At 41.1% G+C, this 18406-nt stretch overlaps 1 protein-coding gene across 1 annotated transcript in view; it reads left to right on the top strand.

Moving 5' to 3' along the window:
* LOC122706419 overlaps nt 1–18406 on the top strand; it is a 149978-nt gene that overhangs the window by 93511 nt on the left and 38061 nt on the right. Inside the window, exon 8 of the mRNA XM_043921559.1 lies at nt 1744–1801. Within this exon, the coding sequence (XP_043777494.1) occupies nt 1744–1801 (58 nt within the window). The remainder of the gene's footprint in view (nt 1–1743; nt 1802–18406) is intronic.

Below are 18406 nucleotides of genomic sequence, written 5' to 3'. Positions count from 1 at the left end.
CCAGCTTCTAAGCCCTGTGGAGACAGTGGCCACCCGTAGACTCCCTGTTGACTTCCATTCCAGCCCAGCCTCCATCTGCCCTCCGGGGACAGCTCACGGGCCTCCCCAGTGGTCTATAGTAGATCTCCTCAAGTCTAGTCCCAATACCAAGCTTAAGTGGTTTTCTCAAAAGTCATATATTATCGTGTGATTTTTTTGATGAAAAATCCTCCAGTGCTACTTTTGTTCACTGTTAGAGACCAGGGTCCTTAGCCAGGCTTACCATGCCCTCCTGGCCTGGCCCCGTGGGGCAACCCAGTCTTCTCATTTTCTGGGCCTTGAGCTAGCCAGCTGTTCCCTCAGCCTGGAATGTTCTTACCATCCCTTTCAGAGCCTATGTTGATACCCACTCAGCTGCCAAAGCTCAGCTCAATAGTGTCTTCTTCAAGGGACTTGTGTGTACTTTTTTTGGCATTGTGTGCTTCTCCTCCATAGTGTTCATCTTATATTTATTTGCTTTATTATTGGATTACTATCTGGTTGTCTCACAAGTCTGTAAGGTGCATGACGGCGAGGGCCATGTCTGTTTTCATTCACCAAATCTTAGTTCCGAACCTGAAGACCGCAAACAGTTGATGAGTATTTGTTGCATGAATTAATGCACTAACAGCCAGCAAGTGACAGAACGAGGATTTCAACTCAAAAGCTCCGTGTCTCCTGTCTTTAGTGTGTGGCTAGAACTCTAAACAGTCAGGTGTGGGGACAGAGGAGGGTCAATGTTGGGAGTCTGGCTCACTCTTCCCTCTGGGACCCAAGGGGCTGACAGTTGGGCTTGTGGTCACTGAAGATTCACTGGGCTCCCGCCCCATTCCAGGTACTTTGTTCATTCTCAAATGTAATCTTTCTTAACAGTCCCTCAGGAGGTTAAGTAACTTGCCAAGTCACCCAGAAGTCAAGTTGGAAGCCTAGATTCAAGCCTGGGCTCTTTGTCCCCCCACCCATGTTTGTAACCCTTTGCTAACTCGCCTTGCCTTACCTATTCCTTGGTTCACCCCTCACTGTGAGTCCCTATCTGACCTTTGTTTCTGTTCTTTTTCTTGTAAATTTGTACTCATTTCTTTTTTTTAATCACCTGTCTCTTATTACAACTTATCACCTGTCTCTCTTGACCCTTCCCTGACTCCTTTTCTCCATTCCTCCATCTTCCCTTCTTCCCTCTCTCTTAATTCCATTAGAGATGAGAACCATGACGTTACTTACCTGAAATTTATATTTCAGGAATCTTTGTACCTGCAGCCGCAAGTCCTGTACACTAGGCAACTTGGTAGAACAAAATGGAGATGAGAATTATAAATGTCTAAGCTTGTGTCCTCTTAACTCTTATGACTGGTTAGCTTCCAGTTTTAAAATCACCTCTGATTTTGAGCTTGAATTTGGACTACTAAAGGTAGTAAAAAGCAATGCAAAGAAAGGGAAAAAAAAACTCCAAAACTGCATTTTTTCCCCCTATGAGAAGGCCACTATACGCTGTGGAGATGCTTCTCAAATAAAATTAGATTCTGCCACTGCCTGCTGTTTCCCTCTGCATTTCATCTCTTTTCTCTGAATCGCTGAAGCCTCTCTTGGGACACTAGGTAATCCGAAGAAACAATGGAGTGTTTGGGCACCTCGAGTTCTACAGAGAGCTAAGGCACATTGATTTGCATTTCTGGGTCAGCGTAATTTCACTTTCACTTAACCCTTGTACTGACCCTTGTTTTTCAGCACTTTGGCTCTTTCCACCATCCGTTTGAGAGCATTCAGTTTCCTCGACCCACAGATGGTAAGTGTCCCCTGGCAACCAAAAGCTTGCAAACTGCTCCCAACTCCCCTCTTCAGTGTTCCCAGCGTCACTGAGGTCTTTTCAGTGAGGAATTGGCCAGTATTTTAGATGTCTCCGAATGCAAATTTTATTCACATTTAAGATTGAAGTTAGGTTTTTTGTGTTAATGGAAGATGAAATAAGCATTAGAAATTGAATTATTCAGTTGTGTCTGTAGCTGCCCAAGTTTTGCACCTCTTCATGGTTGTAAATCCTTGATGTAATGGACGCCATCTCTCTTGGTATGAGTCATGCTGGGGATTCTATGAAGACCCACAGGGTGTCAGAAAGAGGACATGATGTATATTTAGGACTTTAGAATAAGGCTATTCTGCTGTCTTATTCATAGTGTAATTTCTGGTAAGAGGGAGCAAAGACCCCAACAAGATTTAATTACTTGCACTCTGGTAGGAACATGTCATTCGTTCTCCATCTGTAGTGAGGTCCACTTGGCTAGAAGACCCTGTGTAAGGTGCTCTGATATGCAACGTGTTGTACAAAATGGGATAGCAACTCAATGTCAAAGTAGTCAAAATGAAATATTAATTGAAATGTTTGGCTCCCAAAGCTTTAACTTAATTGGTAAGAATAATTTTATGGGTTTTTTCTTAATTGTAGAAGTAAATCATAATTGTTAGATATATGAATTATATCTTAACTGTTTTTAGAGACTAGTAACAAGAGCATTATAGAAGAGACAGGTAAACAATGAGAAACAAATAAAAACCAAAATAATTCCAGTTTCCAGAGATAACCACAGATAGCATGATTTGTTTTCTATTATCTTGGGTACATGAATACAAAACTGAAATAGTGTAATAAGTAGCGTTGAAATCTTTTCATGCATTGTGAACATTCATATTCTTCTCCCTCTACATAATGTTCTGTGATATGATTGTTTTATAAAAATTGAAACAATTCTTTATTGTTGGACATCTAGGCTGCCTCCAAGTTCTGGACAATGTATATAGCTCTGTAATGACCATACTTGAAGCTATATCAACATCTATGATGATTTCTTGGGAGAAGGAAATGGCACCCCACTCCAGTACTCTTGCCTGGAAAATCCCATGGACGGAGGAGCCTGGTAGGCTGCAGTCCCTGGGGTCGCTGCAAGTCGGACACGACTAAGCGGCTTCGCTTTCACTTTTCACTTTCATGCATTGGAAAAGGAAATGGCAACCCACTCCAGTGTTCTTGCCTGGAGAATCCCAGGGACAGGGGAGCCTGGTGGGCTGCTGTCTCTGGGGTTGCACAGAGTTGGACACGACTGAAGCGACTTAGCAGCAGCAGCAGCAGCAGCAGCATGATGACTTCTTAGATACATTTCTAGATATCTAGTTGCTCTAAGAATATGTACTCTTTTAAAGGCTTTAAAACCTACACATATACATATACTCCTTCAGAAAGATTGGCTCAATTTATACTAGCAGTGTATATACACCATTGTACATATTTTTATATAATTTCCCACCATTAGATATTATTTAAAGATTTTTGCCAATTTGACAAGTGAAAAATAGTATCTCATATTTCTTATTATTTTAACTCCTTTGAGTTAACTTCTTAATGAAGCTAAACATTCTTTCAAATAATCATTGCCATTTAAAAATTACTTATAATTTTTTTGATCATTTATGTTATATGTTGTTTATCTTTTGGTTAATTTGTAAGATTTTTCAAACAACATGATAAGACTCTACTGAAATGAAAGTGAGGCAGATTTTTCCTTAGAGGAAGAGCAGTTCAGCTGAGATTGGTTACAGAGACAAAGCCTGCTTCTGGCTGCTTTCCCCCAGTGTGTGGATGTATTTGTTGACTGAGTGTATACCTCAGTTGTTTTCTGGCAAATATTCCCAAGTTGAGAGCCAGAAAGCATCATCTTTACAAATAACTGTGGTTTCATTTTGAGATAAATAATTACTTGCAGCAAAATAAAGAAAAATTATAAACAGTTTTGAACATTGGCCAATCTTATATTTATATCATCCATTTCCAAAGAATTTTAATTCAAAATACTTTTAAAGGTCAATTTATATTTTCTTTTCATTCAGCTGCTTCATGGGTGGGGGTTTTTTCCTCTATTTTCCTCAAAAGTTCAGTTCAGTTGCTCAATAGTATCTGACTCTTTGTGACCCCATGGACTGCATGGACATACTGTTCCTCTATTTTAGGGGTAATCTAAGTGGGGTCAGAACTTAAAGACAGACAAAAGGAACTCCTAAGAATGTGACTTTTGATGACACTGTGTTCCTTTCTCTTTCTCCATTATTGGTTCAGTTCAGTTCAGTTGCTCAGTCGTGTCTGGCTCTTTGTGATCCCATGGACTGCAGCACGCCAGGCCTCCCTGTCCATCACCAGCTTCTGGAGCTTACTCAAACTCATGTTCATTGAGTTGGTGATGCCATCCAACCATCTCATCCTCTGTTGTCCCCTTCTCCTCCTGCCTTCAATTTTTTCAGCATCAGAGTCTTTTACAATGATTCACCTCTTCTCATCAGGTGGCCAAAGTATTGGAGTTTTAGCATCAACATCAGTCCTTCCAATGAATATTCAGGACTGATTTCCTTTAGGATGGACTGGTTGGATCTCCTTGCAGTCCAAGGGACTCTCAAGAGTCTTCTCCAACACCACAGTTCAAAAGCATCTGTTCTTTAGCACTCAGCTTTCTTTATAGTCCAACTCTCACATCCATACGTGACTACTGGAAAAACCATAGTTTTGACTAGATGGTCATTTGTTGGCAAAGTAATGTCTCTGCTTTTTAGTATGCTGTCTAGGTTGGTCACAACTTTTCTTCCAAGGAGCAAGTGTCTTTTAATTTCATGGCTGCAATCAACATCTGCAGTGATTTTGGAGACCAAAAAAATAAAGTCTGTCACTTTTTCTGTTGTTTCCCCATCTATTTGCCATGAAGTAATGGGACCAGATACCATGATCTTAGTTTTCTGAATGTTCTTTCACTTTCATCAAGAGGCTCTTTAGTTCTTCTTCACTTTCTGCCATAAGAGTGGTGTCATCTGCATATCTGAGGTTATTGATATTTCTCCCAGCAATCTTGATTCCAGCTTGTGCTCCATCCAGCCCAGTGTTTCTCATGATATACTCTGCATGTAAGTTAAATAAGCAGGGTGACAATATACAGCCTTTCCCTATTTGGAACCAGTCTGTTGTTCCATGTCCAGTTCTAACTGTTGCTTCTTGACCTGCATATAGATTTCTCAGGAGGCATACAGATTTCTCACCAGTAAGGTGGTCTGGAATTCCCATGCCTTGAAGAATTTTCCACAGTCTGTTGTAATCCACAGTCAAAGGCTTTGGCATAGTCAATGAAGCAGAAGAGATGTTTTTCTGGAACTCTCTTGCTTTCTCAATGATCCAGCAGATGTTGGCAATTTGATGTCTGATTCCTCTGCCTTTTCTAAATCCAGCTTGAACATCTGGAATTTCACGGTTCACATGCTGTTGAAGCATGGTTTGGAGAATTTTGAGGATTACTTTGCTAGCATGTGAGATGAGTGCAATTGTGTGGTAGTTTGAGCTTTCTTTGGCATTGTCTTTCTTTGGGATTGAAATGCAAACTGACCTTTTCCAGTCCTGTGACCACTGCTGAGTTTTCCAAATTTGCTGGCATATTGAGTGCAACACTTTCACAGCATCATCTTTTAGAATTTGAAATAGCTCAACTGGAATTCCAGCACCTCCACTAGCTTTGTTTGTAGTGATGCTTCCTAAGGCCCACTTGACTTCACATTCCGGGATGTCTGGCTCTAGGTGAGTGATCACACCATTATGGTTATCTGGGTCATGAAGATCTTTTTTGGGTAGTTCTTCTGTGTATTCTTGCCACCTCTTCTTAATATCTTCTGCTTCTGTTAGGCCCATATCATTTCTGTCCTTTATTGTGCCCATCTTTGCATGAAATATTCCCTTCATATCTCTAATTTTCTGAAGAGATCTCTAGTCTTTCCCATTCTGTTGTTTTCCTCTACTTCTTTGCATTGATCACTGAGGAAGGCTTTCTTATCTCTCCTTGGTATTCTTTGGAACTCTGCATTCAAATGGGAATATCTTTCCTTTTCTCCTTTACTTTTTGCTTCTCGTATTTTCTCAGCTATTTGTAAGGCCTCCTCAGACAACCATTTTGCCTTTTTTGCATTTATTTTTCTTGGGGATGGTCTTGATCCGTGCCTCCTGTACAGTGTCACGAATCTCAGTCCATAGTTCTTCAGGCACTGTGTCTATCAGATCTAATCCCTTGAATCTGTCACTTCTACTGTATAATCATAAGGGATTTGATTTAGGTCATACTGGAATGGTCTAGTGGTTTTCTCTACTTTCTCCAATTTAAGTCTGAATTTGGCAATAAGGAGTTCATAATCTGAGCCACAGTCAGCTCCCGGTCCTATTTTTGCTGACTATATAGAGCTTCTCCATCTTTGGCTGCAAAGAATATAATCAATATGATTTCGGTATTGACCATATGGTGATGTCCATGTGTAGAGTCTTCTCCTGTGTTGTCAGAAGAGCGTGTTTGCTATGATCATTATCATTTACATGACCTTAAATAACTCTCTTTGCTGCTACCTGCCTGAGGCAAGAGGGTGGAGGGAGCTGTTTGACACACCAATTAGATCTCTTTAAGCTTATAGTGGGAAGTTCCCTGGTAGCTCAGACAGTAAAGTGTCTGCCTACAATGTGGGAGACCTGAGTTTGATCCCTGGGTCAGGAATATCCTCTGGAGAAGGAAATGGCAACCCACTCCAGTACTCTTGCCTGGAAAGTCCCTTGGATGGAGGAGCCTGGGGTTGCAAAGAGTTGGATGTGACTGAGTGACTTCACTTTCACTTTCAAGCTTGTAGTATTTTCCAAAATTAAGATGCCTAATCATTTCAAAGTATCATTTTTCCCCTGCTACTTAAAAATGTAAATATTGCTCAAGTATGGCTGTACTCACACATGTGTGTATGTTAATTTACACATTTTGTTACCTGATCATTCATCATTAAAAATATTTTTTCATTTTGCCTTTCAGAATTGTAAAATGTGTACATAATTTTCAAATTTCTACTAAGATTGTTATTTTTTAATGACTGGCAGTCACTCCTCTTATTATTAACTAATGGAGATAGTGATGGTGACATCTTAACCCAAAGAGGTGTGTAAGGGTACTTAAAGGGGCCTGTTAAGTCGCCCCTCATCTGGAAAAGGACTGCAGTCTTTAAACAGAGCAGCATCATCATTCATTTCCAGATTGTGGGGAGGGAGCGAGGATAATACTTTAAGTGATGAAGTTGGCATTTCCCATCTGTTGTACTTCAAACATAGGCCTCCTCCTCTCTACCAATCACAAATATAAAAACTCTGCTGATGGTTTGACCATCTGGATTTCCCATCATACCCTGTCTTCACACCTGGTGATTCAGTGCAGGTCTTTGATTGATGTTTTTTAAAATTGCCTCATAAAATCAAAGGACAGACAAACAACATTTTTCTAGAATTTGTAAACCAACATTCATAACTTTTGTTATTGCTCTTAGAATTGTTAATAATCTTAGCCTCAGGTGATTTCAAAAATGCTTTTTTTTGTTAAGCAGACCATCACATTCTCACTAGCTACTCATGTTTACCATTGTCAGAACTTAAGATTAAAGCAGTGGGTGATAATAGTCTCAGGATCAATATTAAGCACAGTGAGTTTCATATTCAGCTTTAATTAAAATATTTACATGCTCATGGTTTGCCTTCTCTTAGGGGTTACATTTGTCAGCTGGCAGGCTCTGCTAACTGAATAGCTATTTAAAATGCCACTTTGAATCTGTCTAAGGGTATAACATTATTCTGAATTATTACTAACTTAACCATTGGCACAGACCTGTCTGCCTCTAACTGGCTTGGTTCCAAGCCCAGTTTGGGATCCAAGGGCTGCCTTAGAACAATGCTATGGGCCCTGAGTTTCCTTCTTCCCTTAGTCACTACTCAAACAGCAATTTGCTTACTTTTGCTATTTCCTAATTTTTCAGAGGAATGACAGACAAGGTATTAAGCTTTGGTTTTTCTCCAGATCCTGTCAGTTTCCTCAAACATGATTATCTCCCCTGTTAGCCCCTGGTGCTCTGCTGGGGATTGCGGTGTCTCTCCGCCACACCCCCCACCCCCATCCCTCCCCCCACCTCACCCCTGGCCAGCTGCTGCCTCTCCCCTGCAGCTGTAGTTGCTTTTAGGGAGCAGGGAACTGATTCCACTGGGTGTTACACGCGCGGGACCTTTTAGCAGGAATAGCATAAACAGGAGCTCTCGTTGCTTCCCTGACGTTAGAAAGGACCTGGTGATTTAAATATCACATATTTTACTTCCTTTTTAGTTCAGGTGAGGGACCAGATACAGTCTTGGGGCAGAATGCAACTGACCCTGGTTAGGGTTGTTTTTGCCTGCTAACTCTACCCCAGTGAGATTCTGAATAATTATTAATAACTTTGGAAGATCCAGGGCACAAGGAGATGATTCAATGTAAGATCTGGACCATCCACTCTGAACCATGTAGCAACTACTAATAAAGATGATAAAAGAAGCTTTCATCAGGTTAAGAATGTGGTTTGAGGAGCACGTTGCTGCCTCCTTTGTAGGTTTACTTCCTTCTTTCTTTGTGAAGCTTTGCAGTAAGTAGCCCAGAGTGAAACTAGAACTTGGTGTGGGGAAGGAGGATAGGGTGGAGGAACGGTCATGTTATTAAGTTATTGCAAATGTAGTGACTGGTGATTTTACACGTACGCATTCCACATTACAGGAAGCTCACACATCTAAGAGACCATGCCCTGTTGGCCCCTCACCACCAAATTTTCCATTCCCTGCCTCTAAAATCTCAGCTTCCCAAATGCTTGCTTATTTTATCACGTCAGTTACTTTTCTATAGTGAAGGAGGAATAGGTCCCTTCAATTTCAAGAATAAGAAAGCAATCTGCCGGAATCAACCAAATCTAAAGGACAAAAGAGATTTTTTTTTCCCCAGTCATTTGCAGATTATAGTATGTTCCTCCTTCACTCCACAATACTTCCTTTGAGATGGCTTTTTTAAAACAATGAAAACAAAATAATCTTGCCAGTAGGGTCATGGAAAATTTTACCCACTCCATTTGTTCACACTTGCCCATCCCTTCTCATTTCTTTTCCTTCTTTATATATAAAAACTTCTTTTTGAACTTCTTTGATTTGCTTTTCTATTATACAAAGCAATTTATAATAAAAGTGTAGGATAATTTGAACAACGTTAAGGCACATAAATGAAAACACATGCTCCCTCCCCAGTCCCATTTCTTCCAGTTACATTCAGTTTGTACCTGTTCATGGAGCCAGAGTCAGGGTTTCTGTGAACCCTTGACAAGGGCAGTAAAGAAACACAGAAAAAGAAGAAACTGAATATCAACAAACCTGTTTCCCAAAGCTGCACAAAGTAATGGGGAAGGGAGGAAAGAGAGCATGAACTAGACCAAAGAGAGATGAGAAGAAAGAGGCAGCCCCTTTCTCCCCTCTTGGGAGGCAGCTCCTTGAGGGCAGTGTTTCTGTCTTGACCATCTTTATAAACTTATCAGACTAGGAAAATGCCTTCCAGGTAGTGGTGCTCAATGAATGAACAAGCACAAAGAGGAGGAACTAACCAGCTAAGATTAAGCAGAGTTTATTGAAATAACTTAGGTCTTTTCGGTTTAGCAAAGGCTTTCTTGCTTGAATTTTACATCTCTACCTTGGATTTTTCATCTGTAAGCCACCAGCATGTGCTACTTTGAGGTTTAGTACTACAGGTAGTTGCTGCTAAATTGAGCTAATAGTAAAAGAAAAAACCTTTATAGAACAAATCTATATACAGAAGAGGAAGTTTTTGAACCATTTTTTCAAAAACTCTAAATATAAAGATTTTATTTAAAAGTGCTTTTTAAAAACCCAAGTTTTATTAATAGAACAACTGTTTACTTAAATTTCTGATTGCCTGAGAAATTCCTTATAAAATCTGAATAAAGTTCAAATATTTAACACAATATCAATCATGGGAGAAGTTACACTGTGCAAAACTCTTCTTTAAATAGTAATGCATTTACCAAACCATTTTTATCATTAACTCTTTCAGGCATTTGTATGCCAGAGGTCATTAAGACTCAAAGAAGTTTCTGGGTCCACTGCCTCCTTTTGGAAAAAGAGACGACAGGGAATTCTCCATGCTCAATGCCCATCTCCCCCACAACCTTGGCCACAACTGGTTGAGCCAGGAACCAACACCTGATCAAAAGACAATGTAATTGAGGCTTTCCAGCACCCATGAGGTGGCCTGAAGTGGCACCAGATTGTGACTGTCTGAACCAAAGCCTCTCTCTTGGGAAGTTTGAACTTGAGATAGGGGGAGAGAAAGACCCAGAAAGAAAAGAGAGAAGAGAGACTAACCAGCAAACAAGGTAGCCCATTCTCAGAAAGCAAGCCAGAGATGTGGAAAGAGAAGGCAATAAGCAGAAACTATGAGGCAATAGATCACTTTAGTAAATCGAGGCTATAAAAGAAGGTGGAGAAGGTCATCAGTTAGTGGATTAACAAGAAGCAGCACATAGAGAAAGGCAGAACATGCATGAGATGCTTCAGAAGTAAAAGGCTGCTAGAGAAACTGCTGTTTTGTTGTGAGTGATGTTTATTGGGTTGGCCAAAAGGTTCATTTGGGTTTTTCCGTAAGATGTTACAGAAGAACCTGAATGAACCTTTTTGCCAACCCAGTAGTTCTCTCCAGCAGGCCTGGTATGTGTTCTGGAAACCATTTCCTTTGCTTCTTCAACCCTCCCAAGTATCCCTGCAGTGGAAACCCTGAGGGAAATGAGCAGGCCTCTGGGTTGTGCAACTTGAAAAATTCCCACTTGTGAAAAGAGCAGGACATTCTAATCATGGACATTCTTCTGCTGCAGTTTGAGAGAGAGATATAGATGCCCTGGGGAAAACTTTTGCTGTTGTTGTTGTTCAATTGCTAAGTTGCGTCCTACTCTTTGCACCCTATGGATTGCAGCACTCCAGGTGCCTCTGTCCTCCAGTATCGCCTGAAGTTTGCTCAAACTCATGTCCATTAAGTCGGTGATGCCATCCAACCATCTCATTCTTGGTCTCCTCCTTCTCCTCCTGCCCTCAATCTTTCCCACAATCAGGGTCTTTTCCAATGAGTTGGCTCTTTGCATCAGGTAGTCAAAGTATTGGAGCTTCAGCTTTAGTATCAGTCCTTCCAATGAATATTCAGGGTTGATTTCCTTTAGGATTGACAGGTTTGATCTCCTTGTTGTCTAAGGGACTTCCAAGAGACTTCTCCAGCACCACATTTTGAAAGCATCAATTTTTTGGCACTCAGTCTTCTTTATGGTCCAACTCTCACATCCATACATGACTACTGGAAAAACCATAGCTTTGACTATACAGACCTTTGTCGGCAAAGTGATGTCTCTGCTTTTTAGAACACTGACTAGGTTTGTCATGGCTTTCCTTCCAAGGAGCAAGCATCTTTTAATTTCATGGCTGCAGTGATTTTGGAGCCCAAGAAATAACGTCTGTCATAAAGTCCACTCTTTCCCCTTCTATTTGCCATGTAGTGATGGGGCTGGATGCCATGACCATAGTTTTTTGAATATTCAATTTTAAGCCAACTTTTTCACTCTTGTCTTTCACTCTCATCAAGAGCTTCTTTAGTTCCTCTTCACTTCCTGCCATTAGAGTGGTATCATCTGCATATCTGAGGTTGTTGATATTTCTCCTGGGAATTTTGATTCCAGCTTGTGATCCATCCAGCCTGGCATTTCACATGATATACTCTGCATAGAAGTTAAATAAGCAGGGTGACAATATACAGCCTTGACATACTCCTTTCCCAGTTTTGAACCAGCCAGTTCTTCCATGTCCAGTTCTGACTGTTGCTTCTTGACCCACATACAGACTTATCAGGAGACAGGGAAGGTGGTCTGGTACTCCCATCTCCTTAAGAATTTTCCACGGTTTGTTGTGATCCACACAGTCAAAGGCTTTAGCATATAGTCAATGAAGCAGAAGTAGATGTTTTTCTGGAACTCTCTTGCTTCCTCTGTGATCCAATGAACGTTAGAAATTTGATCTCTTGTTCCTCTGCCCTTTCTAAACCCAACTTGTACATCTAGAATTTTTCAGGTCACAGACGGCTGAAACGTTTACTAGTTTGAAAGATCTTGAGCATAACCTTGTTAACATGTGAAATGAGTACAACTGTACAGTAGTTTGAATGTTCTTTGGCATTGCTCTTTTTGGGACTGGAATGAAAACTTGCCTTTTCCAATCCTGTGGTAACTGCCGTGTTTTCCAAATTTGCTGACATATTAAGCGCAGCACTTTAATGGCATCTTCTTTTAGGATTTGAAATAGCTCAACTGGAATTGCATCATCTCCACTATCTTTGTTTGTAGTGCTGCTTCCTAAGTGCCACTTGACTTCACACTCCAGGATGTCTGGCTCCAGGTGAGTGACCACACCATCATGGTTATCTGGGTCATTAAGACCTTTTTTGAATGGCTCTTCTGTGTATTCTTGCCACCTCTTCTTTATATGGTGGAAAATGCTTTGCTAGGTCACCACAAGATCTTATTTTCCGTACAGTAGATGTAGACATTTGATTTCATCTGTGCAGCCAGTGTTGACTTGCACCAACAAGGATTGAGCAGGTTTATATTGTGAACCAAAGACAGAGGTACATTGTGAGGTACAACTTCCAGAGATTACGTTTGATTTTTCTGGTTTTTGGACACTGTTGAATGTCTTCTTACCAAATCTCTCTTTAGGGTCTTCACCTTTTCTTTTGAGCATTATATCTCTTTTTCCTCTTTTGGGTCCATAAATGTGTGTGCTTCTGGTGGTTTGCCTTTCATCTCTTTTCATCTTCTCTTTTTGCCCTCCATGGAAATGCATTCCACCACCGAGCACCTCCTCTGCCCAGGTGACACCCATCAATGAAGCCCTAACCACTCTCCCACCTGCCTATATTTCCACGTCTCTGCAGCATCTGTAAAGCTCACCAGCATCTGGATTCACTGAGTTCAAAATGGAAATTGTTTTCTTTCTCCTTCAGAGTTCATCTTTCCATGGTTCTTCCCCTTGTCTAAAGCGGAACCTCAGTGAGCCAGGCTCAGAGCTCAGAGTCTCTTTTATTTCTTTTCTCTGGTGCCCAACAGTAATCCTTGTAAAGTCTTAGCAGTTCTGCCCATGTGACACAATCTTATCCATTGCTTTCTGTGTTTATTTTCTAATGCCACTGAGCGTGTTATGCCAAAGTTTAGCTTAAAACAGCACATTTATTATTTTTCAGAGTTTTTGAGGATTAGGTGGCTTAGCTAAACTGGTCTCTCTTGAGGTTTTGGCAGCTGTTGGCCAGGGCTACCATCACTGCAAAGCTGAATGAGGGCTGCAGAGTCTGTGTCCAAGAGCACTCATGTGGTGGTCAGCAGGTCTTCATTCCTTGCTGGCTGTTGACTGAAGGCTTCTGTTCCTCACTGTGTAAGTCTTTCCATAGGTGTGCTTAAAACAACAAGTTGCTTCTCCCCACAGGCAGGGAGAGGGATGGGGAAGGGTGATGGTAGTGGTGGGGGAGAAGGGAGACTTGGGATGGAAGCTGAAAGACTCTCTATAACCCAGTCTGGTAAGTCATACGTGTTTGTTTTGCCCTATTCTATATGTTATTAATAGAAGCAAATTGCTAAGTACAACCCACACTCAGCAGGAACTGAATTGAGGAGAGAATGCCAAAGGATTTGTGGCTATATTTCTAAAGTCACCCCCACCCCCAAATTCATCTCTTTTGTGGTCCTAGGTCGGGTTTCCATCACTTCTCACCAGTGTTTATTCTTGAGAGGAAGACCAAGATCCTTAATAAGGATCTGGCCCATGGCCCATGTCTTCATTTCTGCGCTGTCACTTAACTGCATTGTATTTATCTGTCAGTTACCTTTTCTCTCTTTCCGAGTCTTTTTCTCACTCTCTGTCCCAAGTTCAGACTCTGCCAGAGAGGACCTCTGATTGACTCAGGCACTTGATGTCTGGTCTCTCTCCAGGCCAACCTCACAGGGGCCCAGAGAACCTAGTGGAGGCTTTCTTTTGGTCAAGTGTTGATTTCTAACTCAGCCAATTGTAGCCAAGGTGGAGGGTGTCTTGACCTTGCCTAATGCTCCCATATCTCAAGCCCCATTCTCCCTGCTCCACGATGCTCTGCCCCTGTTGGCCTTTTCAGAATGTCTGGAGGACCCATCCACCTCCTCACAGAGCCTGGGCTTGTCCTGTTCCTCTGCCTGGCAAGCTCTTCTCTCCAGCACTCCCAGTTGGCCGACTCCTGTGCATCTTTACATCTTGGCTGGATGTTCCTTCTTCAGGTCCGTGTTCTCGCCCCTCCATGTACCTTAGATCCTTATGAGCTGAAAACCCTGTACTTTTCCTTTTTAACTCTTATTTGTATGGCTATCTGTGTAACATCTTGGTCCTCTGCCGGGCTGTAGCCTCATGAGCACAGGGACCATTTTGCTCACAATGTCTGATACTTGCTTCAGAAACAGGCATTCTTTATTTTATCAAGTCCCTAGCCCTCAGGCTCCTCTGTAGTACACACAGTGGCACAGTCCTTTCCCAATATCATGCTTCTCCCTTGCTCACTTTCAGTGGTCTTCAGGTGCCTGCAGGACAGTCACCACTCTTTAGACTGTCATTCAAGGCCCTTTGTAACGGAGACCCATCTCTTCTTTCTGTTTTGTTTCTCAGGACTCCTTTTAACAAAGTCCAAAATTCTAAGCACAGTGAATTACTTGCTATTCCTAAAACTCACTTTATGCTTTATTCTCTGCATCTTTGCTCCTATTGTTCCCTATATACTGGCATGTATTCTCTTTGCTGCGATCGCATTGCAGTCTCTTAGGAAACCTTTTAGTTGGTATCTTGTGGGTTGCTTGTTTCTAAAACCAAATACTTACATATACTTTGTAGGTGCTAGACACTAGTCTAAGAACTTTTAAATTCATTTCATGATTATGAAATGACATGTCTTTAAGACAAATCCACTTACCATTCCCAGATAGGGGAAAGCTCAAGTAATTGGTGCAAAGAAATACCTAGTACTTGTCAAAGCTTGAGTTTGAACCCAGTTGTCTGTTTCCAGAAGGCAACTCCAGAGCCTTCGTACTTTCTGCTGCTGCTGTGCGACCCCATAGACGGCAGCCCCCCAGGCTCCCCTGTCCCTGGGATTCTCCAGGCAAGAATACTGGAGTGGGTTGCCATTTCCTTCTCCAATGCATGAAAGTGAAAAGTGAAAGTGAAGTCACTCAGTCGTGTCCAACTCTTAGTGACCCCGTGGACTGCAGCCTACCAGGCTCCTCTGTCCATGGGATTTTCCAGGCAAGATTACCGGAGTGGTTTGCCATTGCCTTCTCCCGTACTTTCTGCTACTCGAGTGTTACTCTTTGAGGGCAGCTGAAGTGTCTTTTTTATCTTTGTGTCTCCCATAGGGCCTGGTACGCAGTGGGTTCTGACTAATGCTTAAAATATTAACGAAGAGAGCCAGAGGTTCAGGCAGAAAGTGATAAAGAAAAGTGTCTCCTTTGAGAACTATCCACAGATAACAATCTCATGTTCTCACTTCTTTGCTCACAATTCCTCAGTCATTCCTCCCTGGCCCAAAGGCTTACATCTGAATTCCTTAACCCAGTGTCCTGCCTTATGGATCAGAAACATTTGGGAAATGAATAATTTGGGTGCACTGTCCTCTCCTTCCCTACAATCTGGCTTTTCCTATCTGTGCATTTATTTGTCCTTCATCCATTCCTGTGTAGGGTTTTTAGATTTTGAAAATGGGAGTGGGGATGTGAGGGGGTGGGGAAGAAAGGGAGGAGAGAGGAAGGAAAGAAAAAAATAAGAAAAAAAAAAAGGAAGGAAAGAAAGAAGAAAAATATGGATGCCCAGTAAATTTGAATGTCAGATCAATAATAATTTTTTAGTATAAGTATGCCCCATCCAATACTTAGGACATTGCTGTCGTTCAGTGGCTGGCTAAGTCGTGTGGGACTTTTTGTGATCCCATGAAGAGCAGCATGCCAGGCTTCCATGTCCTTCACTATCTCCAGGAGTTTGCTCAAACTTATGTCCATTGAGTCAGTAATGCTATCTAATCATCTTGTCCTCTCTGCCCCCTTCTCCTTTTGTCTTTGTTCTTTCCCAACATCTTCCCTAGTAGCTCAGTTGGTAAAGAATCTGCCTGCAATGCAGGAGACACAGGTTCAATCCCTGGGTCGGGAAGATCCCCTGGAGAAGGAAATGGCAACCCACTCCAGCACTCTTGCCCGGGGAGTTCCATGGACAGAGGACCTGGCAGGCGACAGTCTGTGGGATGACAAAGAGTTGGACATGACTGTATGACTAACTTTCACTTTTCCCAGCATCAGTCTTTTCCAATGAGTCGGCTCTTCACATCAGGTGGCCAAAGTATTGGAGCTTCGACTAAAAAAAAAAGTTATTTATTTGAAATTGTATTTTATCTGGCAGCCCTCTTCCTGTGGCCTGAAGGTCCTGGGGCTCTCAGGCTCCCCTGTCTGCGTTTGCAGGTTGGTGACCTCATCTTTAGAGCCTGTGGGCACTTCATGCTTCATTATTGTTCTGCCCCATCCAAGCCTTTTCCACTGTGAGCGAATTGTTTGCCAGTCTTGGAATAAAGAATCAGTTGACATCAGATCACAAAAGAGTACAAATCAAATATCCTCTCCCCTAGCTTTAGTTCTCTAAGGCGTGGGAATGCCCCAGTAAAATTGATGCAACTACTAACATGGAGAAAAAATACTAGTCTTCAAGAGTTGAAACCAATCAACTGTTTCTTCGTGTATAGTTGATTTGCAATGTTGTATTAATTTCTGCTGTATAGCAAAGTGATTCAGGTATACACACACACACATATATATTCTTTTTCATATTCTTTTCCATTATGGTTTATCACAAAATATTGAATATAGTTCCCTGTGCTGTACAGTAGGACCTTATTTGTTTATGCATTCTTCTTATAATAGTTTGCATCTGCTAACCCCAAACTTCCAGTCCACCCCAGCTCCACCCTACTCCCCCTTGGCTACCCTCCTTGGTAAGTCTGTTCTCTATGTCTGTGAGTCTGTTTCTGATTCATAGATGGGTTCATTTGTATCATATTTTAGATTCCACATGTAAGTGATATCATATGGTATTTGTCTTTCTCTGACTGACTTTGCTTAGTATGATAATCTCTAGATCCATCCATGTTGCTGCAAATGGCATTATTTCATTCTTTTTAATTACTAAATAATATTCCTATGTATATTATACCATATCTCCTTTATCCATTCATCGCATTCATCTGTCGATGGACATTTAGGTTGCTTCCAAGTCTTGGCTGTTGTGAAGAGTGCTGCTGTGAATATAAGGGTCCATGTATCTTTTTGAATTATCATTTTGTCTGGGTATATCCAGGAGTAGGGTTTCTGGATCATACGGCATATTGTTTTCTGAGGAACCTCCATAATGTATTCCATGATGGCTGCACCAATTTATATTCCCACCAACAGTGTAGGAGGGTTCTCTTTTCTCCACACCCTCTAGCATTTGTTACTTGTAGGCTTTTTAATGCTAGTCATTCTGACTGGTGTGAGGTGATACCTCATTCTAGTTTTGATTTGCATTTCTCTAATATAGTAATTAGTGCAAATCACCTTTTGAATGCTCTGTGCTGGATAGAGACTCTAGGTAATGAATCCTTTACCCAGCACAGGCAGGTTGTACAAGGAAGCAGGAGGTCATCACAGTTACAATGTAGGTGATCAATTTTGTGGTTGAATAAATATGTACTTATTCTCACTTTCAAGAGCTTATTAGTGTAAACTGAATTTTCACAGACTGATAAACAAACATAAAAAAGAAATTTGAAAGGAAAATGCTTGTTCTTTATTCATGCCTTAGGTAAGATGGTTAGTTTGAGGTTGGCTTTTCCCCAGAACAGTACAACTGAGCCAGCTTGATGACTAATGGTATTTTTTCCTTTTTCATATTTTTAACTTCTTATGATGAACATTTTCAAACAAAATAATATCAGCTCCCATATACACATCACCTAGCAGAATAACTACTGATATTTTTCCATATATACCTCCTGAAAATTTTGCTAAATTAATTTACATCATAGGCATCATGACATTTCACTCTTAAATATACTAGGGAAAAGGGGGCATTTTCTTACTCAACTATAATACCATTTTTGTATCTTCAAATTAACAGTAATTTCTTTATATCATCTAATATTGAAATTGACCCTTGAATAAAGCAGGGGTTAGGGGCATTGCCCTCCCCTTCCTGCAGTGGAAAATTCACGTATAAGTTTTAACTCCTCCTAAGCTTAATTTCTAGTAACCCACTATTAACTGGAAGCCTTACCAAGAATCAATTAACACATATTTTTCATGTTATAGGTATTATATACTGTATATAGTATAGTAAGCTAAAGAAAATGTCATTAAGGAAAGGAATAGGAAATACACT

The sequence above is a fragment of the Cervus elaphus genome, chromosome 13 (genome assembly GCF_910594005.1).
Source record: "Cervus elaphus chromosome 13, mCerEla1.1, whole genome shotgun sequence".
In the NCBI taxonomy this organism is placed as follows: Eukaryota; Metazoa; Chordata; class Mammalia; order Artiodactyla; family Cervidae; genus Cervus; species Cervus elaphus.
The sequence above is the reverse complement of the archived record's forward strand: the minus strand, read 5'-3'. Positions and strand labels throughout refer to the sequence as shown.